General features: G+C 45.8%; 1 protein-coding gene, 1 long non-coding RNA gene and 1 pseudogene across 7 annotated transcripts in view; all 3 read right to left on the bottom strand.

The window, feature by feature from the left end:
* Positions 1 to 6,366, bottom strand: part of LOC117889519 — a 34,559-nt gene extending 28,193 nt beyond the window's left edge. For all 6 annotated transcript variants that reach the window (XR_004648503.1, XR_004648500.1, XR_004648499.1 and 3 more), the window contains exon 1: positions 6,268 to 6,366. This is a non-coding gene — a long non-coding RNA (uncharacterized LOC117889519). The remainder of the gene's footprint in view (positions 1 to 6,267) is intronic.
* A 5,425-nt stretch (positions 6,367 to 11,791) lies between these two features.
* LOC117867289 lies at positions 11,792 to 11,841 on the bottom strand (annotated as a pseudogene).
* A 9,903-nt stretch (positions 11,842 to 21,744) lies between these two features.
* The window catches only part of RABGAP1 (RAB GTPase activating protein 1), a 113,260-nt gene continuing 110,608 nt past the window's right edge, over positions 21,745 to 24,396 (bottom strand). The window contains exon 26 of the mRNA XM_034793917.1: positions 21,745 to 23,395. Coding sequence (XP_034649808.1) covers positions 23,273 to 23,395 — 123 coding nt within the window. The 3' untranslated portion in view covers positions 21,745 to 23,272. The remainder of the gene's footprint in view (positions 23,396 to 24,396) is intronic.

Here is a 24,396-nt window from a genome sequence, read left to right as displayed (position 1 = left end):
TACGACAGAAATCTGATCAGGAACGTTCTCTGCCATTATTCTATTACTTATCCACACCTGTTACTGCTTCATACCTTGGTATATCTCAGCTCAGTGCACAGTTTCATTAATGACCATGAAACCCCTCTCCCCCCGCCCCCCAGCACTGGAACAGGAGCACTTCAGCATACAGGTAAGTGGTTCTCTTTGTAACTGATTCTTAGTGGAAAGCAAAAGCAGGTGTGAAGGTCAAGAATGTCCATCCCTAGGATCTGGGGTTTTTTGCTAAGAGAGTAGGTGCTGTCTGTTACTATGTGACACTGCAATGTTTTGCAAAATGAGCTGGCCTCTTAGAGCTGAGGCAGCTACATCTCCACGTCCAAAATCTATTTTGGATTGTTTTATCCTGTTGTATTTGGTGTCCTACTCTTTACATTTTAGTACCATATATTGTGAGGCATAGGGAGGGTAATTTAATGGTTATTTAAGTATATTAAAATGAACAGTCCAAAAGGAGTCTGCAGAAAAATTGGCAAAGTCTGAAGGCCTTTTCTCAGCCATGGAATTCTGAGCCACCTTATTATTAATGGCCCAATTATCAACCAGATTTGTAAGAAACAAAGCATCTGAACTATGTAACTACAGAGCCACATTATCCAATACCCAACCTAAATGCCTGTGGCAATTTGACTGTTAACCACCATACAGAGGATTGCACCTTTAAGAACACTCAGGTGTTTCATGATTGGGTTAGAAGCATAGGCGCTGACTCCATGGGTGCTCTGTGCCCACGGGCAGCTCCCTGACCTCCCCCGCTCACCTCCGCCTCCTCCCCTGCATCTCCCCCCTTCCTCCCAGCGCTTGCACAGCGAAATAGCTAAGGGAGGGGGAGGAGGAAGAGGAACGCAGCGGGGCCGCTGCGAGCACCTACTGGTGCCAAGGAAAGTTAGTGCCTGTGGCTAGAAGGGGGGGGGGGGGGAAAGGGGGTGAAAACAGCTGGGCTGATGTCTCTGCAGGAAGATGCAAACCGAACCACTTCTAAAAGGAACTAAGAGCTGCAAACTGGCTGAACTGAGTCAGACCTTTTTAAAAAATAAATAAATACTGTGTGGACATGGGAGAAAAGGGCCCTAGTCCCTGCCCCTCTAGCATGGTTCTATTACTTTTGAGTTCTTAACACTTCTGATGGATGCAGCTTCTAGCTGCATGCTCATCCACGTACGGAAAGCACCAGGTTCCCTGTTCAGCATTAGAATGAACTGAGGGCAGGAAGAGGCCAGGTGCAGAAATGGACACTGAACCTCCCTTCTCCACCCTTGAGGGGGGAGGTCTCCACTGCCTCTGCTATAAATGTTGTAAAAACAGGGATTCAGCCTCCATGGCTGCAAATCTGGTATCTTTCACCAGAACTATTTTCTCTCCCCCCCTCTATAATGTGTCAGGATTTGTCAGTGCCTCAACTCAAGACTTTAAAGTAGCCAGAGTAGTGACGCTAAAGACTTCTGGGTACATCATTGCAGCAGATTAGATTACAGAGCTGGAGGCATGCTTTATGGTTGAACACACAGGGACAGAATGGAAAGATTTCAGAAGTCAGCGTGTGAGATCCAATGAGAAGATGAAATTCCCCACTGCGTTCTATGCACTGTTACCCTGAAGCTGAATTTTGACATGGAAAGTACAGTAGAACCCTGTTAATCTAGATAGTGCTCAAGCATGGGGCACTCTGCTTATCCTCTAAACTCTTGCCATAGAACCTGCCTGTACAGCAGAGGGGGTACTGTTGTAACAAACTGCAATTGCATGGTGTGAGGCACACACTTTCAATATAACCAATAGTGACAAAACCACAGTAGCTTCATCTGATCAGTATTGAATGGAATGTCAAAATATTCTTGTCTAATTCTCTAAGACAACAAGGAAGTTAGAGAGAAACCAATACCATAATTAACAGAGTAAAGCACAAGGTGATTTTTCAGTTCCACTCCTCAGAATTGCCATGAATTAGTTGGTTAAACAATGCAGGGAAATTTCACATGAACACTGTGCCTGGTTCCTTTTTTTTCCCCTTTAGTGCTGACTTTTCTGTTCTCAAAAGCACAAGCTTCTGTAAGCATAAGCAATACAGAATTACTCAGGGCCGCACCATGTCAGCTTTGCAGTGGACAACAACTGCAGCTTAAGATAACAGGCACAATTAGGAGGAACAGAGCACTGGTGAGACCTGCAGCACTATAATGAAGGGCTGCAGGCAGAGTGGACAAAGGTGGCCAGCTTAGCACTTTTAATCTAATGCTGTTTGCAGGTGCAAAACTTCATATTGGAAAAACCTATATTCTCAATCGTTAATCTTGCAAGGGTATTCTATCAACTGACCTCAAAAAAGTAGAATTTAACCAACGTATGTTGCTTAGTCAACATTTCTTGCAAAGAGCCTCTTATTTTCCAACCAGAAGGAAGACTTTATTGCATGCGACACAAAGCAAACTAACGCAGGGTAATCAGAGCTGTGCTGCTTTTAAAAAGTGGGCTCTCTCAGTGAGTATGAATACTGTTTGTTACAACTCTTTCTAGTGATTATTTCTGGGCATCTGAGCACTGTGATAAAGACTGGTGTTGATTTCTAATGACATCTATTGTCTAGGAAAAACATTTTAAACTGGTAAAAGGCAGGAGCTACAGCACATATAGAGCACACTCTGGGCAATGCATGTTTAAGGTGGTAAATCTGCCCTCAAAGCAATTCAGAACAGCTGCAGAAAAAACTCTGAAGTTTTGTCCAGTTATCTGCCCTGTTGGGGACAGAGATATCCTTAAACACCTGGTTAGAAAACTAAATAGTGGATATTTGAAAGTCCTTAAGGACAAATAGTTTAAAGTTTAAACTATTGCCCTGCTGAAAAGAAAAGGGGAAGCTGCCTCAGTGTTATCTGTTTCCAAAAGTACAGTGTCAGATTTGCAATCCTATACCTAATCAATATTTGACCAAACTGAAGATATCTTGGGTCAACAAATTCTCCTACCGCATGAAGATGATGGATTCCTTCAAACCTAGGCAGAGACCAAACTCTGGTCCCTTATTTCTTTCTCTTGCTAAAGGGTCATCTGATTTCCACCTAGACCAGAATTTTTGGGACGCCCAATTCTAAATGGGAATTCTGGCAGTGGGTTGAATTTTCAAAAGCACTCAAGTAACTGACAAGTATGTGTGTACCATGGCCTTTTAACTTAGCAGAGCAGTTATGGAAGAAGGAGACCACGGTTTTCAAAAGTGGCCAATATTTCAAGGGCCCAATGTGAGACTTGCTCTCCAAGCTGTCTCAAGGTGAGCAATCAGAATCACTAGTACCTTTCAGCAATCTTGGCTACACTGGCCAAAGCATGGCATGAACTGTCAGCTACACTTCTAGCTGTAGGGTCTTTCACTGGTGAAGATTTAGGAGGCAGAAACCCAGCTGGAGGAGTTACACTGAGCAAATTCAGGATTTGGAAGTCAGAAAAATTCTGGAAGCCCAGTTGTGATTTTAGTCAAACGTATGACGACTCCACTTACAGGATGTAAGAGAGAGATGGAGGGGAAGCTTTAAACCAGCATTTCATGCTCAGGCAGGCCCCACTTTCTCTCTCTCTCTCCATTTTAGTTTGGAAACCTCTTTGATTTAGCTGCATGTCAGAGGAATCTGACAACTCTGTATTGATTGCTTTTTCATTTAAATTCATTTGCTAAACTCACTGCACTGGAGAATCCATGGCTTAGAGAGGCATAGAAGCCAGTTCAAAATAACAAAACCTAAGTCACTGACTCAGTTTGGTCATGCTCATGTTCAGAACTGAACTAAATGAAAACGTGTTTTTTTTTTTTGGGGGGGGGGGGGGGGGAGAGCTGTCTGGAGGTGGTGCCACTGTGACCACACTCTACTGTGGCAGTCTCCAGCAAATGGGGGTTTGTACAGGATTATTTTGCCTTGAGGTAGGAGCTAGTCTCTAGTGCTTATAGGGAGGTTCCAGTTCTCTTCCTTTAGCCTTCATGTAAACAATATGCACACATACTGGAAATAGAGAATGTAATCCTATAAATCACTTGTTGGGTACTTCTCTTTCTAGACTTCAATGACTTTGTTTTTCTTTGCGGATCAGGATAGTAAACAAAAGATCTATTCTCTAACTCTCCTTTTCATCCATAGAGATCTGACCTTTGGCTGACAGATGCACTTATTCATGCACTGAGGCTAGAGCATTTATTTTTACACTAAGATTGGATCTAACATTGATTATAAAAATCTAAACTTTTGCTATTCAGTCCCTGAACACTTTCAGTAACTTGCACAATAGGTAACACTGGACAAATCCATCTATTTTTTTCAGTAACTTGCTCTATTAAAAAATTGCTGAGAGATAAACTTCTGAATAAAGTACATGAGATCCCTGTGGCTTAATTATAGAATCCATTACAAAATAAAATATTTCTCCTAGTTCATGTAAAGGACACTCTGCTGTTGAAACTTTTCCTGAATATTACATTGTAAATAGTGTAATTTGAAGTAGGAAGTAACTTGGCAATAACCTTAGTTGTGTATATTGTAAAAAGTGTAATGTGAATACTCCAAATGGTGTTTTAATTTGGGGGCAGAGTAACTGCACACTGAATTTTAAAATAGGGTATGTTTACTCACAGCATCTATAAAGCAACCTGCAAAGGCAAAGTAAATCGAATGCTCTTTGTATGTTAAGTTGCCTCATTACCTATGATGCTGTATCTACATTACTTCTCTGTGTTGTGGTTTGTATGCCAGCTGCTGTTAACTGTAGAGAGCAGTGATATTTGCACTGTAACCTTAGTTCACCTGCCACTGAATGTAACCTGGCACTGCTGCATTCTTGGTATGTAAAGCCCTCACATGTTTCATTTGCTCCCAACAAAGTACAATAAAAAGCTTCTCTCTGCAAACAGGATCTGTGTTGCTGTGACTGATTGGTGTGTCCAACTCTGTTAGTAAACCTTGCTGAACTGCAGTGTAGGTCTAATTTCAAATGGGAAACTATTTTTGCTTTTTAGAGCATGAAGCGTGGGAGACTAAAACAAGGAAGAGGCTAGTCTCCTTTGAATAGTGAGGCCATTGTCTGCGCAGACAGGTGTGACGCAGCTTTTCAGAGGCTGCTGGCAGCCTCCTTGCCTTGGGGATGGGAGCACGGTATAGAATGAGTGTGGATTGTAATGCCTTTGCAAAGGAAACACACTGTTGTGTGCGTGTGACTGAATCCAACACAAACTAGCCACAGGGGCTCTCTGAAGATTTTCACAAATTGTGTTTAAAAAAAAAACACTGTTCCTGGCAGGGAAGTGGGCACTTTTTATAGCCTATGAATTAGGGATGGCCACACTAAGCTCATAAGCAGTAAAGCCAAATGCAGGGGGGGCTGTTTGTAGCTGTGATGGGATCCTAAATCCCAAGCTGGAATTTCCTGCTACACAGCTGTATATTTAGATTTTTTTTTTAATTAAAAATTGGGAAAGTTCTTTGAAGGTCTAAGGCGAGGTGCTCTGCTCAACACCCCAGTTCTCAGTAGAAGAGGAGCAAGCACCTCCAGTTCCTGGGGGTGGAGGCCTGGGGACTAAGTTTCACATTAAATGCCCAACCTCCTCCTCTTTCTTTTAACAGATTTTTTTTCTGTGTAATATCAGGCCAGAGATAAATAGGTTTTTATTCGAAAGGTTAAGCCAAAATTGCTGCTCTGTTTTGAATTGAGGGTGATAAGTACAGCTTTTACTGTAGAAAGACTTCTACACATGTACTCAGACAAGTGAACATTACTGATCACCTTGAAAGTTTGTGTGCGCGCAAGCAGGAGAGTACACAGTGGAATCTCTTATATTTTTAGATGTGAGAGTAACACCACAAATGCTACAGGTTGAATGTTCAAATAGGTATGTACCAAAGTTGTTTCTCACAGTAACTCTCCCCCATTTTACAGAGCCTTGTGAATTCCTAGACAAACTGTTAATATATGGGCCAATACCTGTCCTCTGAGACCATGCAGTTGACTTCAGGGTCCAGAGAAATCTAAGACAAAACTATGCCTTGTGATTACACTTGCTCTGTATTTTTTCATGTGTTTAAGGTTACAACTTTAAAACTTATGCTAGTGCAATATATTAATAGCATAATCCCCAAGGTAGTTCCTTTCAGAGGCTCTTATTGTCTCAAGTTATGCTAGAGAGATTCCTGTGCTAGGTGGCTATGCGGGAAAGTCGCTGCCCCCCTGTTAAGTTAACAGGAAAAACCTTACCTTTTCTTTGAAGTGCTTTTCTGATCCTGCTGTTCAGCCTTTTCATTTCAGAAGGTTTGAGTGGTGAGCTTGCCGATCAAATTCAGAGGCTACCAACCTGAAAGAGGATTAAAATGCAACATAAGCTGACTGCGTTTGAGTTCAATAAAATTACCTCCCTAATAACAGTACCAGAGGAACCCAGGGCTCAGCATGTGAGACCAACTGACAGATTCCATGTGACACTGTTGCCAAAAATAAAAAGCCAGGTACGCTGTACTGGGGTGAATTAACCAGACACGGGGGGCTGTTTGGTCAGGTTCCAATGCCACACTTTTAGTTAAAAAGCACAGGGCAGCTTTAGAGAAAAAGGCAGAGCAAATAAGACTAATGAAGAACTGGCTACGATCACTCAAAATAAATGAGCTCATCAGTGAGAAAAGAGCACTAGCTGGACAGAACTCTACATAAGTTTAGGTTTTATCAGAGTAAATGTACAGGAGTAGCACATACCTAACAGTAACTAGTTATTGCTAGAGCATGTCTCACATCTATCACAGTCCCTCACAAGGGCTTGGTGGGAAGGACTGTGTCCCTTTAGAAATAAGACTGCAGGGAAAGTTCAGATTAAATATTAGGAAAGCCTGTATAACTAATAGCTGCCTGGGCAGGGATAGAATTTTCATAGGGTAAAGAAATCTATGCCAGAGCAAGGGGTGTGCACGTTTTCCCCACAATCTAAACAAGCGAGCAACTATTCCCCAAGGTGTAGGCTGTGCCTTCTTGGGGCAATGATCCTACCATTCCAAATGCTGTTCCTCATGTAGTGAGAGAATAAGAAGCTGACTTAATATAACAGCTTCTTGGTTACTGGAAGCCTGCTATCTGTTCACCCCATTTCAGCTGGGAGCCAGTTAAGGAACTGCAGTTGTAAGGTCCCAGAGTTCTCAAGGCACCACAGCAGCCTGCCTGCCTGCATTGCACCTGACCACTTCACAGAAATACGTTTTATTCTCAAACATTGCAAGACTGGAATTCACAGGTGCAGGGGGGTGCAGATGCTACACATGGTCAGTGGTGGCTGAACTGAAGCATTCTGAAAGGATTATTAACTACTGCTATTAAAACAACCAAAAGATCCAGGCTGCATGCTATCTTTCTCCCACTGCAAGTGCCAGCACCTTGGAGAAGTGTGCACTTGATTACAGAGAAATCGATATGTTCGCTGTGTGCACCTCAGTCAATAAACCAGCCCTTTGTTTCCACAAGTAAGGGCGCAACACATCTACAAGCCAGGTGAGACTCTAGAGAGAGCTGACCTGCAGCCTCCTCGTGCTTTATTAATGAGGGATCTGTACAACAGCAAATAAGGTGACCCTAAAGCTTTGTAGCCGGATTCACCAAGGGCTGGGCTCCTCTCTGGCCCATATACAGCACATGTCAAATGAGCCAGTGGGCGATTTACTGTCCCCACAGACACTAAGGCCAGACAAAGGCCTCTGTTCACTCGTCCATACCGCACACACCAGCCCATTCCTTCCTCTGGTCTAGTTTAAGAGATGTGCTAAGCCAAAGGGGAAATCAGGGCTGAGGATCACCCCCAGGAATCATAGAATATCAGGGTTGGAAGGGACCTCAGGAGGTCATCTAGTCCAACCCCCAACTAAATCATCCCAGCCAGAGCTTTGTCAAGCCTAACCTTAAAAACCTCTAAGGATGGAGATTCCACCTCCCTAGGTAACCTATTCCAGTGCTTCACCACCCTCCTAGTGAAAAAGTTTTTCTTAATATCCAACCTAGACCTCCCCCACTGCAACTTGAGACCATTGCTCCTTGTTCTGTCATCTGCCACCACTGAGAACAGCCAAGCTCCATCCTCTTTGGAACCCCCCCCCCCTTTCAGGTAGTTGAAGGCTGCTATCAAATCCCCCCCTCACTCTTTTCGTCTGCAGACTAAACAAGCCCAGTTCCCTCAGCCTCTCCTCAGAAGTCATGTGCTCCAGCCCCCTAATCATTTTTGTTACCCTCCACTGGCCTCTTTCAGTTTTTCCAAATCCTTCTTGTAATGTGGGGCCCAAAACTGGACACAGTACTTCAGACGAGGCCTCACCAACGCCGAATAGAGGGGAATGATCACATCCCTCACTCTACTGGCAATGCCCCATCTTATACAGCCCAAAATGACGTTGGCCTTCTTGGCAACAAGGGCACACTGCTGACTCATATCCAGCTTCTCATCCACTGTAACCCTTAGGTCCTGTTCTGCAGAACTGCTGCCTAGCCACTCGGTCCCTAGTCTGTAGCAGTGCATGGAATTCTTCTGTCTAAGTGCAGGACTCTGCACTTGTCCTTGTTGAACCTCATCAGATTTCTTTTGGACCAACCTCTAATTTGTCTAGGTCCCTCTGTATGCTACCCTACCCTCCAGCGTATCTACCACTCCTCCCAGTTTAGTGTCATCTGCAACTTGCTGAGGGTGCAGTCCACGCCATCCTCCAGATCATTAATGACAAGGAAGCACAAAGAGGAGAGACAAGGAAGCACAGAGAGGCGCAATAAATGCATAGGAACCTGTACAGCTATTATCTTTTTAATTGTCCCACCTTAGAGCAAACTCTCCTGTCAGGTGTAATCCACCTAAGTAGCCAACAGGTTGAAGGAAGCTTTTCAACCCCATTACAGCACACACTGCCTTTTCTGGATAATACTGTTCATACAGGCACTGCCTATGCTCACCATTCAAGGCAACTCCAAGAGGGGGCGTACCCATGCTGTGAGAGGGTTAGTAGAGATCCCTACAGGCAGCACTTCACCCCTCAATCAATTGCTGGGTATGAAATGCTGACTTTAGTCCTTCGCTGCAGGCCTGAGTGTGAGCAAGTCAGCTAGAGAGAGCGAGTTCATCCCCTCCCCATTTGCTGAGCTGTAAATCATCCCCTTCCCTTGGTCACCAAGATCCTCCCTGTGTGCAACAGCAAGAAATTCAAGCTCCTGCCACCTTCAGGGCATTGGATGAGCTTTCACGCCATCTTATACCTCTGTTTATTTATAACACTGTTCAAAGGCAGCCTGGGTTTCCCTTTCAATGACATCGAAGGCTCCTCCACACCCCAGGCGGAGAAAAGAGGAAGCAGGTGGACTGGGCAGAGAACAGGAAGCTTTGCAAGCTGTTGGAGGGGATTCCCTTTAGAGATCTTGGGAAAAGGACACCTATCTCCTTCCTAACCCAGAGCCCGTGCCGCTTGCTCAGCTCCCTGTGTGCATACAGGGGGGAGCAATTCCCCACTCAGAGAAAGGGAAGAATCCATCTATGTTTAGGTTTAATTAATTAGACAGATGTTGCAGAAGGAGGGCAGATATGGGGTGAGTAGAGGGGCAATCCCAAACTGAACTGGACCGTGGTGTCCTGGAACGCTGATTCAATACATACTCCTACAGTAGTGACACTGCAGGCTGGGGGGCAATTATTGAATTTTCATAGAGGGTGTAAAAGGAGCACATCAGAGGGGACCTGGAGCCACAAGGGTAGGATTATCCCAGGTCAGTTATGTTGGTGCAAAGAGTCTGGTCCACATCATGGAGAAAGACGCACAACTTCCTGCATCTGTCTAAACCAAGGGGTGTGACGGGATCCTGCTCACCAAGATGGGGCTCGGGGTGGGCCGTGAATAATTATAAACTTACCAGATGAGGAGAGAGACCGGATCCCTGTGACTGGGGGTGGTGTGAGAGGGTTCTTTCTCCTACAGCCTTTATAAATATAACTGCTCCAAAATCCTCCTGCCTGGCTTAGATGAAAGGCCTCAAAACCCAGAAAATAAAGCCAGCTGCAGGAAGCTCTGATCCCAGCTGTACTTTGAGGATTCTATTTCCAGACAGTGTCTCAGCAGAACGCTGCTTCTGCAGAGACCCCCAGGAGCTCAGCCTGCCAGCCCCAGCTACAATGCCTGATCTTATTCAAGAGCATTTCATTTCAACTTGACAAAAGCCTTGGCTTCTGAATTCAGAGGGATGCCCTGCACCCCTGTTAAAAGAGAGAGATTGTTCCTACAGAACACAGTGTTTGGAGATGGAAAGCACACAGATCAGTCAGCCCTTCCCTGCTGCCCATGATTAAAATTGGATCTGTACCTTGCAGCTCTCTCTAGCTGACCTGTAGGGAGGAGGGCAGATCACAGCTCCTTTGCTATTGTACCATCACTTGCTCAAAAACACGTGTTCTATATGCAGGTGAAAAAACCAGAGCTACTCAGCAAAAAACAATTCACAGGCATCTGTCTTGCAAAGGAAGCACAGTAGAATTAATCCAGGACCCCATGTCCAAGCAGCTACTTCTAGGTATTTTAAACACATTATTTAATCTCTCACCTTGCCTGCAATGAACACGGGGCTAGAATTGGTTCTTTCTCAGTATATTACATGGGGGTGATGAGGACAATGGACTGGCTGCTTTATTAATCTGAACAAAGAGAAAAAAATCCACACCACATTTAAAACACAAACTAGGCTAGAAATCTGCACACCTAGGTTAGGAAAGTCCAGAAGCTTGTTCAGAAGGAAAGGAGCCCAGTGAGAAATACCCCAATTTAGATGGGGGGCTCAGACTGGAAGTGATAATGGTTGGAAGCTTTTGCAGACCCAGAACTTTACAGCTGAAACAGCTATTACTGGCCACCTCTTTCCATGCTGTCTAATCACCGACATGAGCAACATCTGCAGTCTTCAGACACATTCAGAACACGAGGCCGGGCTACAGAGCAGCCAGTGGTTTCTCAAAGAGACATTTTAGTATCGTAACCAACAAAGGTGCCTAGGAGCTGCACAGTTTGTGCTGTACATGTCTGTGCTGGAAGCAGAAAGCTCATCCATAATTCAGAGGAGCTCAGCACAGGCTTCCACAGTGCCCCTCACACACACCAGGGCTTCACCACATCACGCAGAGTGCCTCCAGGATGCCCGGATGTGCACTGACACCATCCCTTTCAAACACCATTGAAAGCATCCAGTCAGAGTCCTTCCAGCTGGGCATGCTGTGCTCCCAACAGGACTCTCTGGGGGGCAGAATTATGGGTGGCTCTTGATCACCCCACGATTTGCCTTTTAAAGCTCAAAAGAACAGTACTTTATAAGTAGCCACCCTTCATCTTCCTCCCCCACCCTTTGGACAGGAGAAGAGAGTTATTAAATACCAATATTTCCACTTCCTCCTTTAAAGGTTATTGGGCTCCACAGTGCAGAGTGCATCTCACCCTGTTTCCACACCGGCAGTCTAGGTTCCCAGGCCTGCACCAGCAGTATTCCTGATAGAAAGGCTTGCAGAGGACCCTTTCCCCAAGTCCTGAACGCTGCCACAGGCGCAGCGCTCTCTGTCCCCACCTCACCCCAGTGTACCTCTCTCCCTCCCTCTTATGGACACAAGTTGGGAGGAATCTGCATTGCTGCCTTCCTCGCTCTGTCTCACGCTTGCCAGAGAGTAGATTTCTCTCTTCCCTCTGAGACACCCTTTCCAGCTACACCTGAAGGTCACAAGTCATTCTAATATATAGTCCTCAGATAGAGGACGTATCAGATATTAAACTGAGAAGAACAGATACTCTAGTTTCACCTTCCAAAGTCACCTGTGCAAGAGACTTGGAGCTTATCCTTCACCTTGGATCACACATACAGAGGCCCCTGCCCATCAGCAGTAGGGGATTTAACACTCATGCCATGTGCTCATTGCAAACCTTGCAAAACAAGGGCTTCTGCTTTGTCACTAGCAGGCTGCAATTCTCACCACCTTTCCACTTGTTACTATGCTGCCGTCTCTTATCTTTACTGGGACTCAGAGGTTCTCTGTTCCTGGGCAAGCTCAGCACAGGCCCTTTCATGCCAGCATTGCTCCAGATCCTCTCATCACAGAGTGCTCTATAAATACCTGAGGCAGATAGTTTAATGGGGCTATGATCACACTAGTTATTTTGTCAAGGTTCCTACTGTTTCTGACACCAATGCAGCTCCACCTCTGGCAGGAACAGTGGGGGAAAAATCTAGTGTAGACACAGGTTGGGAGGTAAGTATTCTGCTTGAAAATCACACTCCAGCCACACACACCACAACATAGTAATAACCTCCAAAGCAAGCCTGGACCACAGCACAGGTATAGAGGAGCACCACAGGCCCAGAACTGGAGACCCAAGGTCTTTTATAACCCACAGCATCTGGTCACGATCAAGTACCAGGGCCCAGGAGAAACCATCAGACCTACACTCTCGCCCTTAAAAGTTAAAGCCTCTACCTGGAAGAGCTGAGGACTGTATGGTACAGGAGAATGGAGGATGCTGCAGGTCAGGATGGTGGTACATTGGCAGACTGTGCAGGGCACTGGAACTGCAGTGGATATAGCAGGTCAGGACTGAGACGCACTGCAAGAGCTGGGATAGCGGCTCAGGACTGGGATAGCAGGAGCTGCTCATGGTCAGGCGTGAGGTGCACCAGCCAGTGTGTAGGGCAAAGTACAGCCCCTGCTCAGGACATATTATGGTGCCTATTGTTGGAAAAGTTTTGAACACGCAAAAAATGGCTCTTGCCTCTTTTGGATTAACATACTGGGAAGCCTGGCTTTCAGATTGCAGGCTGGATCCCCTCCTCTCTTCTGGGTATCACTGAATTTCTGAAGGGGCAGCTGACAGCATTCCCGATAGTTGGCTCTCTCTCGATGTGACATTGTATGACTCTGCCAATCCTTCTCCAGCAGCTTTTTAAAGCTGACTGCATGGACTGTCATCTTCTTTAACTGTCTCTCCTTAACTGATTTTCATGCATAGTGAATACTTTGGCAGCTGCCTACTAAGCCTTCACCTCACCCGGAAAACCTCCCTCTGCTCCCAACAGCTGAAGCCTGGTGCAAACACTTGGGAATAACTCTGTGCTTTAAATGGTGATTCACTCTTAGGCTTGACAAACTCTCAGCTGTATTCATCAATTAAAGAGAAGCACAGCTACTTCTCCCTGATGAACCAATGAAAAATGCATAATTCTAGCAGTCCTGGAGCTCAGACTGGCAGAATTTCTATGCTGGGGGGTTTAGGATCTTGCTTATTAGAAATCCCATCCCCTGACACTCAGGCTGTTGACTCAGAAGGGCTTGTCAATTGTACAAACAGAACACCGCCACAGCACCTTCCGTGAAAAGATCCAGCCCCTGGGAGATGGTATTATCACCCCCATTTTGCAGACTGGGGGCAGGGAGAGTGAGGCACAGATTTAAGTTACTCGCCCAAGGCCATGTAGGCAGTCTGTGGTATGGGCTCTTCCATCTTCTAATTTTTGCTCTATCCACTAGACAACACTCCTCTCCTCTCCTCCCCTCCCCCTCCTCCCCCCGGATTTGGGTTTAGAAACATGGGTATTTATACTTTTCCTTGCCACAGCAATTTCCACCCCGTTCTCATAAAACACTTTTCCGACATTCAGTGAAGCCCGGCCACCCTCCTCACCCCTTGTGAAACAGGTATGTGTCATAGCAATCATTTTGCAGGTGGGTAAAATTAAGCACAGCCAGGTTATGTGACTAGAGAGTGGCAGTATTGTCAAGTGGCCGAAGTACTGGACTGGGAGCCCTAAGTTGTAGCTCAGGCCACTAGAGCTGATCAAAAAATGCAACATCTTTCCCCCAGTGCTTGTGTGGATAGGACACAAATCAGGGGCAACAGTTGAGTTAACTTCGCAGTAAACACAAGCCTTTAGTGCAGTCTAGTGGGCCACCATAGATGAGTCCAAACTATGTGTTTAAAAAATGGTTTGGCCCCAGCAACACTGTTTAGGAAACCATGTTTATACCAAAGCAGTTTCCGGTAACCCAGCTTAAAAACAAAAACAAACCAAACAAACCAAACAAACAAAAACCCCATGCAGATGGCTCATACTCATTAGCACAGTTGAGAGCTGGCTCTGACTAGCTCATCGGTCTCCTTTGCCTCTTCTGGCCCACCATTTTAGTAGGTGAAGGTGCAGCATAAAGGGACAGATTTTCATGAGATCTCAGCTTCTACATAAGTCATGATATTTTCAAAAGATTTCAGCACGTTGAGGGCTGAGCTGTTTTGAAAATCTGCCCACAGTGTCACCATGGGAGCTGCTGGATACAGTTTGAAAATCTGGCTCTTATTTATGTGCCTAAGTAGGAGTTGAAAATCTGGTTCAGCTTGTGAGTGATGAGCACGTTAAAATCTGACTCTACTTGTCCCCCCACTGATGCGAGCAGGCAAACAAAAGAGGGAAACCCACAGAATTAGGAACTGAAAGAGCCTCGACGCTTATGTGTTCAGCTGAACGTTCTGCAGGCTTCAGACCACCAATCACATTCTCTCTCTCATACTGGGAATGGGAATCAACAAAGTTTTCACGCCACAAGATGAAATATACAATATGCATATGTGTGTGATTATTTATACTATACACATACATACACACACACAGGTTTGAGCCCAGAAATGGAATCCTCCTGCACATATATGCGAGCACTATACAAATGAGTCTCTTTGCTATCACTCTGATAAGAGTGGAAGTTTTCTCTTGTTCCAAGCCCTATTCATCCTTAGCATCAGGGCACTGGCAATGTTCAGCAAAGCCTGTGAGAGGCAGAAGAAAGCCAGCGACTGCCTTAACTTTTTAAGCAGTTAATGTTATGATCGGTTTCTTGTTGCACTGGGCCTCTGACGGGGAGAATGGGACCAGGCAGCCACTCATCAAATTACAGAATATCAAAAAGGTCAAATGAGTTGTGCGTTATTATTTTTCTATTACAGCTTTTAACTTCAGGAGGCCTCACTGCCCCTCAACAAAGGAGGAGCAGAGTAACAAGCCAGTCCTGTGACAAGACAGGAAGATGGTACAAGCTGGGCCCCTCAGAAGGAATGGTGGGGGCATTAAGTAGAAATTCTCTAGAAACTTCATTGCCATTCAGGGCAAAATTCACCCCATGCAGCGGGCCTGCTCGAGGCCAAGGCATGATTAGAGCCCCACTGATCTCAGGGGTGAATTTTGCCTTATCCCCTGCCAAAGTAAAGCACTGCCCGTGCCAGCTATTGAAAAGCACAATTCCCCCTCTCCATTATTAACACCCACCAGACATTATTAACACAAACCATTTTTGTTTTAAATCCCAGAATTTCCTTTTCCCTGTTGGCACAGTCCGAGTGCTTTTGCTCATCTTGGAGATTGAGAGCAGAGAAGTTCACCAGTCTGGGTCCCGGGCGGCTCTGTAGAATAAGAACAAGAACGTTAGGTCACACGGAGCTCACCTGGGACAAGCATGAACCCAGCCAAACTCCTGATCTCTTTTACACATACCCCCCGGATGCTGAGCAGGCCTGGTGAACGGACCCTAAAGTTGATGCTACCTTGGCTGGCCCCAAGGACACCCAGCGAAGAAACTATCTCTAAGGTCCCCCGGACCCATCCCCACTGTCTTCCCATTTCCAGCTCCACTCCAGCCCCTCCCCAAGGTGCCCCATCCCAGTCTTCCCCCCCCGGTCTGTCCCCGTCCCCCCCACCCCCCCCGCTCTGTCCGTAGCCCCTGCCCCCAAAGGTTCACCATGCCCATTCCCCAACCCCCCCAGCCCATCCTCCCACCCCTTCAGTCCCTGTCCCCCTCTATGCACCTGCCCCTCCCCCCCAGATCCCCCTGCCCCATCCTCCCCCTGCACTCCAGTCCCTCCCCCACTCTGTCCCTAGCCCCCCCAAAGGTTCACCATCCCCATTCCCCAAACCCCCCCAGCCCATCCTCCCACCCTCAGTCCCTGTCCCCCCTCCCAGATCCCCCCAGACCCATCCTCCCCCCGCACTCCAGCCCCTCCCCCTCACTCTGTCCCTAGCCCCCCCAAAGGTTCACCATCCCCATTCCCCAAACCCCCCCAGCCCATCCTCCCACCCCCTCAGTCCCTGTCCCCCCTCCCCTTCCCCCCCACCCTGTCCCTAGCCCCCCCAAAGGTTCACCAGCCCCATTCCCCAACCCCCCAAGGTGCCCCCGGCCTCTCCCCCCGGCGCCCCAGCCCCCCAAGGTCCTCCCCTCACCTGGGCGTGGGGAGCAGCGCTGCGGCCCTGCCTCCCTCAGCCAGGGCCCAGCCAGCTGAGCGGAGCTGCCCCAGCTGCCCGCCGGCACCGGCAGGGGACGCAGCGGCGCCTAGCGGCAGGAGGCCGCACTGCAGCGGACTCAGCTCACCCCTGCGTGTGCATGGCCCAGGCCCAGCTGCCACTCCAGCCCAGCTGCCCCGGGCTCTCTAGCACAGGCCGCGGGGCCTGGGCTCCCCAAGAGCTCAGCTCCTGAGGAGACCCCAGGGCAATGGCCCCCTAGCCAAGCCCACCACGCTACTCCTGGGCATCAGCAGGGGCAGCCGCCAGGTTCCCTGCAGGGATCGGGCACCTGGGGAGTAGCCCCACTCGCTGCCTGGGAGCAGGCCGAACCGAACACCACTCAGCCCAGCGCCCCAAAACTGGTTTCTTTGGCTTGAACCTTAGACCGACTCTGGTCCTGTTCACTGAGGCTTCAGGCTGGGCCCGGAACTGGGGTTCACACAGGCCCCGGCCATGCACCGAGAGACGACTTGTGCACAGCGACTCAGTCGAGTTACCCCAGCGCTGGCGCGCTAGGTGTAGATGTCGAGCTTCCTTCTCTGGCGGTGCTCACGCAAACGTCTCTGGGGGGGAGGATTCAGTTGGTTCAATGGACTAAAATGGAACCAGGATTTGTGGCAAGAGTGAGTTCAATTTGAAAATCAGCCTGAAGCAGTTTAGGATACACACATTAATTATACAAGCAATGAAAAAAAAAGAATGAGCTGGATTTAGAGGTTTCTCATACACTACTCATGTCTTGCCATCCAAATCACAGTAACAGAAAAAATGAGCTAAAAATACAGTGTACAGTTGGAGGTTTATTTGGTGGCTCTATTCTCCTTGCAGCCAGTTGGCCAGCTGAACACTTGCTGGTGTCTGAAATTGCAAAGTCTGAAGTTCACTTCCGCTAGGAAAAAAAAGTGTTATACAAGAGCATGTGGTGTTGCATTAGAATACCTGTGACTGTCAAAGTCAGCACTGGGCAACCAATGGAGATTCAAATAGGGTTACCATACGTCCTCTTTTTCCCCGGACATGTCTGGCTTTTCGGCAGTCAAACCCCCATCCGGGGGGAATTGCCAAAAAGCCGAACATGTCCGGGAAAATGGCGGCTCTGCTCCTCCCCGACTCTTCGGCTCTGTTTAAGAGCGAGCTGCCCGAGCGCTACCGGCTTCGGGCAGCCCCCGTGTCACAGTGTCAGTTACACAGAGCCAGGGCAGCTGGAGGCTCTGCTCCTCTTCGGCTACCGGCTTCGGGCAGCCCCTGTGCTGCCGGAGCCCAGGAGGGGAAGTGCCCGGCTGGGGGTGCAGGGTCCGGAGGCAAGGGGGCTGCCCGAAGCCCAAGCGCTACCGGCTTCGTGGTTTGTTGGGCAGCCTCCAGACCCTGCACCCCCGGCTGGGCGCTTCCCCTCCCGGGCTCCAGCTGCGCTGGGGAAGCGCCGGCTGGGGGCGCAGGGTCTGGGGGTTGCCCGGCAAACCCTGAAGCCAGTAGCACTGGGGCAGCCCTTTCCCCGTGGCTGGGAGTGGGAGGGAGGAGGGGGCGGAGTTGGGGCGGGGAAGGGGCAGAGTTGGGGCGGGGAAGGGGCAGAGTTGGGGCGGGGCTAGGGGTGGGGAAATGGGCAGGGCCAGGGCCCGTGGAGGGTCCTCTTTTTTTATTTATGAGATATGGTAACCCTAGATTCAAACTCTCTCTAGTACACAACTGTACTGTGGACTAACAGTGTATACTTCCTCACCAATGACCTAGCCACACCACCCTCTTCCAAGGGTACACGAAATTGAGCCCTGGCCTTTCACAGGCCAAAAATATGAAAACCTCCACAGTGGGCATGGAATAGAGGGTGCAATGATTTAGATCCTCAAGCTGGACTTCAACACTGATGCCAGAACCAAAAATAGTCAATCTAATAATTAACTCAATTCTTGTAATCAAAGATCTCCGTCACTGGCATCCAAGGCTCTAGTTCCAAACTGGTCCAAAATGATGCTCACAGACTTGCTGGTGGGTTTGCAGAGAGGTGGCTGGTCACATGGATACTAAATTAAAGTTTGTAATGTTAGTTTTCCATGTAAGCAATAGCTGTAGTTGTCACAGGGATGTCATGCGGTTGCCAAGAGGGGAGGCAGCACATGAGATTCTCTCTCAAGCCATGGAGATGACACTGCTCCCAGATGTAAAGTGAGCACAGCTGATCAATAGTAGTGAATTTTTAAACATCTAGGTACAGATAGAGCTGGAGGTTTACTGTCGGCATAAAGCAACTGAGAGTCCTGTGGCACCTTATAGACTAACAGATGTATTGGAGCATGAGCTTTCATGGGTGACGAAGTGGGGATTCACCCACGAAAGCTTATGCTTCAATACGTCTGCTAGTCTATAAGGTGCCACAGGACTCTCTGTTGCTTTTTACAGATCCAGACTAACACGGCTACCCCTCTGATACTTGACAGTCCGCATAGTTTTACTGCGCCTACAATGTTTTCTGATAGCAAGTGTGAATCTAATTTAAGAATAATGAGCAATGAACGCAATTTACATTACCCGCAGAATAAAAGCAGCAACACCCGAATCATCTCAACACCACAGGCTTAAGTTTGATTAGTAGAAGATTAAGAACAGGTTAACTGTGAAATCCACCCCCACTAATGTCGTTCAAAAGCTGATGTGATGGTGTCATGGAAACTGCAACTGTACTCCAACTTCTTTCCTAATTGTGACAGGTACCTGCCAGCCCCTAGAAGCTGGAGCAAAATAGGAACTTGCAGTTAAGGGAGTGAAGCCAGTCTAATTAATGCAAAATGGAACTTTACTAGAATTATAATTTTATTATGAGATCATTGAGACTTTGCACCTTCACTGAGAGGACCAAAATACTTCACAAACATTAGGCCTTGATGCACACGTGAATTTTATTCCCTTTTTACAGTCAAAAATTGAGCCAATGGAATTGTTACTTCTCTAAGGACACGCTTCAGAATCCAAGTGTTTTGACCCTAGTTACTAGACCACACTTCCTCTGGTTTTCTGCCAGGATGAAGGAGGTGGTGCAAGACGTAGGGGGAAAACCCAGAGGAGTGGTGGCAGAACTGTTTTTTTTTTTTTTCCTGATCTCTCCTCCTCCTCCTTTTTTCCTAGAGTTATGTTCTAAATTCCATCTATTAATTTTTCAAAGGGGAAAAATCAGACAATTCTTAACTAGCCAGGCATTTATACAGCACTGATCACAATAGCATCAGTGTATTCCCCCACTAACCTAGGATAATGCTTTCAATAGGTGCATGACCCATCACTAGAAAAGATTGAGTTATTTCAGATTTGACTAATGTCAAAAAACCACCAGCTCAGGCAGGAGTGAATCCTCATTCCATGTACTCAGCACAAATCTGTTACAAATTCTGTATGCATTTCTATGTGCTTGTCTGTAAAACCCCAGATTTCTCAGGGCACTAGACTGAGCACCAAGTGACACAGGGTACAATTTAGAATGAAACGCAAGAGTGCGAGTGTGTCAAATTTTGAGCGAGTTTTTAAAAATATTTTTGAGAAGACAAGCTGAACAGATGGAGTGAAATCTTCCTCCAAATGGCAAGAACTTTACATCAGCAAACCAGATGGGAGGGCAGTCAAAAATCTTTCAGAGACAAAAAAAAAAAAAAAAAAAAGTGTTTTTCAGGAGGAGGCTTGGAAGATATTACTTGAAGAGATGGGCAACTTATGGGTGAGCCTCTGGAATGTTCATTTAAGATTAAGGCATCTGAAGGCACTGAATAGCTAAGCAGTTAAAATCAAAGTCATATGATTTGGAGTTACCATGCTGCAAAGAGCAGAAACGTAACATTGCAGACCACAGAACCTGCCCATCATAGACAGTGGCAAGCAGTAAGAGGCTCATATATGGAGTACGTGAGATTCTTACATAAGCAGCAGAAGAGTTGAACTTATTTTGCATTTAATGCACAAAACTAGCTGAGAGACTGAGGGAGAAGGGATTCCCCACTCAGCTGGTAATTAACAGCTCATTAAAACCACAAAAATGACTATGTTCACTGCTTTTACTATTGCAGGCCTGTAAAGTTCTTTTCATTGCAGAAGCTCTGGCGAATGAAGATTAAAGTGTTTCTTCTTTGATTCACTTGTTCCCCTCACCCTGTAGGCGTGTGTATCCAGCTTCCCTAAGTCCTAAAAACAATCTGCTTTCTTGTCATATTTTATATTTAACCTAGTCCCAGAAAATCTGGATCTCAGCATGGGACCCCAGTTTTTGAAAGGCTGTGGATATTTTGCATGAGAGTGGATTCAGGACTGCACTGGGAATTGGGTAATATTCCACTCCCACATTAAATTTTAAAATATTACAGTGTGATTGAAAAATGTGCATTTCCTGTAAAACGTGTTGTGGGAAATGTAAGAGGAGCTTAGTGTACCCATTGTGCAGGTTTTCTTGTGTCCATACAAAAACAAGTAGTATCTGTTTCATGCAATCCCTGATGCAATAATTACCTGGAGCAATAAATCAATTTTTTTTCCTGAATAGTCAGTTATTTTTTTAACCTTTTCTTGAAGGGATGGGAGAAGTTACATTATTTTCCTCTCACTTTGGGAAGGTGGGAGCATGAGAGGAAATGTTTACTGGTTACCTTCAAACCTTATCCGAATTACACTGATAATTATTGATAAATTGCAGATTTGAATTCATTCAGGAAGGCATCTCTATGAAACAGAAAGCAGTAAAGTCTGCACACGGTTAAGACCTTCACGATGCTACTCCCTGAAAGCACGGCTACGTCAGAAAAATTGCTATGTAATATCTTTCTAGAGTAGGTGTGCTTTCAGAGTTTGCCTTTACTTACTTCAGTGACAAAAATAGGTTTACTTCTGCTATTTGTGCAGAACTAACAGCTGTGGGAGCCTGAGCTGTACTGAGATCTAATTCATACAGTCATCTAGTTGCACAGTTAAATTTTGTCCTTAGTTATGAGTGAGCATCCCCTAGTGAAGATAGCATGAGTAGAATTTTGCCCAAGAATTCTTGTTACTGGTGACCATGCACAAACCAGAGAAGTCTGTTTCTCAGATACAAGTGGAATTTGAAGGGGTGACAGAAAAAACAAACATTTTACTTGTAAACGGAGCACATCTGATATGAAAATTATTCAGACCCAAGCACGGAGCCCCTGGAGACCATTTTTATAGTCACTTTTCGGAGGAGAGCCATACCTTTACAATATGGATGGGCCTTCTGCCATACCAGGAAGATCCAGTTTCTTTTACATGTCCTTTGTGTATTAATGATTTTGACCTTGGGGAGTTTGCAGATGCCAAAACTGTGTTTTAAGAAGAGAACTGGTTTTGTATTGCAAAATATTTAATTCACTGTTAAAATGAAATGAAACAACAAAATAGTAATACAATTTTACTAGGTTATATTTCAATTCATGAAGTATACACACTAGCAACTATCCTACCACCATGTCCACACATCTAATATTGATGGATGTTACAGCATTTTTTGGTATTAAACAATAAAGATAATGTATGCAGTTAACGAAAATGGCTTAAGCATAGCATGTTATACCCCACAGTTGCAGATTACATCAGCTAGCATTAGTACAGTAAACAAGAAAAAGGTAGAAATACAAAATAAACCAAATATCTTTATATACAAACCAGTGCCTCTTATTGTAACCAGCTTATACTCACACTGCACACAAAATTTATCCACTGATGCAATAGATACTTCAGCATAACACAAACCATTATAAATTAAAAAAATTACAAGGTGCAAAACCTCCATTCTACAGCTTTCTGGTGAGAACTTCAGGACAATCCAGAGGAGGAGAAATCCAAGCACGTTTAGCACCTATTAGTGCAACTGCACTGAGCGTGGAAAAATGACCTACAGAACCTCTGAATGTGTTACCGGGAAAGACAGTTAGGACACACAGCAATAGATGCTCGCTGCTACACTCACGCAGTGATTTTTGCCTCTTAAATATCTCAGTTTATTGTTTCTCTGTCTCATTCATACCTATGTGCAAAACTAAATCCTGGAAGCTCTCTCAGAACTTCACAGAAGACTACAGTTGGGTAAAAAACAAACAAAGACTTAATTAAAAGTCAAACATTCACGTAATTAGTACACGTTAGCAGTCCTGGTGTGGGGATTGAAACGCTGTTGATGTGTGGGGTTCAAAAAATATGACACAGAAGTAAAACAGAATTTGCCAAGAATTCTGATTATTCTTATCCAGCTCTCCAACAAGCCTCCCAACCTCAGCTTGTGAATTCATCTGGCAGCCCATGCTAAAAAACCCAGAGTTGCATAGAATTGATTAGTAACACGGAAAGAAATGCCGAACACAGAGAGATGGATAGGGTATGTATTAAAACAAAATGGGGTTGCTCCAACCAGAACTCTGAAACCATCCCCCTTCACAAAGCAAAGCCTGCCGCCTCCTTCTCTCCAAATCCTACCTTTGGGGACTGCTTTCTGGCACTGATGTAGTTTTGCTAAGAGTCATTTTCTTCTTTGTTAGTGACACTATTTTCAAATAAAATATTAAAAAATATTCTAACTGTAAAAAAATCTATCGTATGTAAACTTAACAATTAGGATTTGGTAAGTTCTCGTACCTAGTCTGTGAAAAGCCTCCAGCCAGACCGCAGAATGGAGTGTTTCTCTGAAGAGCGTCAATCTAGCTACATCACCTGTTAAATATCAGTAGTATGAAGATCCCGTGTCTAGCAATAAAGCCTCTTTTTGTGTTTCCATCCACTTTATCACTGACCTATTGAAATCCTGACATGCTGTGTTTCTATTTTATGTACATTCTGGTCCTCTCACATGTCACAGATTTAAACATCTGGCCACGGAAGGCAACAAAAGGTATTGTGATTAAGAAAACTGTGTTTGACGGAGTTTTGCTTTTCAACAAGTCTCTTTCCCTTGGACACCAGTCACTGTTTTTATAGAACTTATTGTTCTGTTGAACCAAGTCTTCTTTGCTGCTTGTACCTCATTCAGCGCCAGGCCCAAATGGTGCTCCAGATCCTGCAAAGAGAAGCGTCAACACCTGTGATCTGCTGTCTAGCACAAAATGGTTTCTATAAGGCTCAGAGGGAACCAGGAATTCTCTGGTCTGTTGGCCACTTTTGCTTCTGAAGAGCTTTTCTATGTATAAAACCATCAGTACAGCATGCAGATTTCCTATCTGAACGCACCTTTTAGAGAGCGTAGTGATTCTTGTGTCATTGCCATGCAGACTCCTCCAGAATTCTCATTAGTGCATTCACACTCTCTAATTCAGCACAGACAATGAATGAGCGAGGAATTCTCCCTCTAGGAACTGGATTTTTCCTTACTAACTTTTGGCAAAAAGTGCTCAGAAATCACTAGATTAAAAATAACCTAAAACCCAATAATTGCCCCAAACATAACCCCTAGCCCCTTGTTTTAATCAATTCTATGTGCACTCTGCAAAAGAAAAGTTAGTATAAACTCATATGTCTAGATTTGCTGAGCTAAGAATGAGGGACATGTATTGGAAGAGATTACACGTAATGGTAGGGCCCTACCAAATTCACGGCCATGAAAAACGCGTCACGGACTGTGAAATCTAGTCTCCCCCTGTGAAATCTGGTCTTTTGTGTGCTTTTACCCTATCCTATACAGCTTTCATGGGGCAGACCAGAATTTCTCAAATTGGGGGTCCTGACCCAAAAGGGAGATGGCAAGGGGGTCACCAATTTAATTGGGGGGGGGGGGGGAGGTCATAGTATTGCCATCCTTACTTCTGCCTTGACTTCAGAACTGGGTGGCTGGAGAGTGTGACTGTTGGCCAAGCTCCCAGCTCTGAAGGCAGCACCCACCAGCAGCAGCACAGAAGTAAGGTTAACAATATTGCAACCCCTGCACCACACACAATAAGCTTGTGACCCCCCACACCTCCAATTCCTTTTTTGGGTCAGGACCCCTACAATTACAACACTGTGAAATTTCAGATTTAAATAGCTGAAATCATGAAAATTACGATTTAAAAAATCCTATGACCA

Source organism: Trachemys scripta, chromosome 17, assembly GCF_013100865.1.
Source record: "Trachemys scripta elegans isolate TJP31775 chromosome 17, CAS_Tse_1.0, whole genome shotgun sequence".
NCBI lineage: Eukaryota > Metazoa > Chordata > Testudines > Emydidae > Trachemys > Trachemys scripta.
Note: the sequence above shows the minus strand (reverse complement) of the source record. Positions and strands in the feature narration are given on the sequence as shown.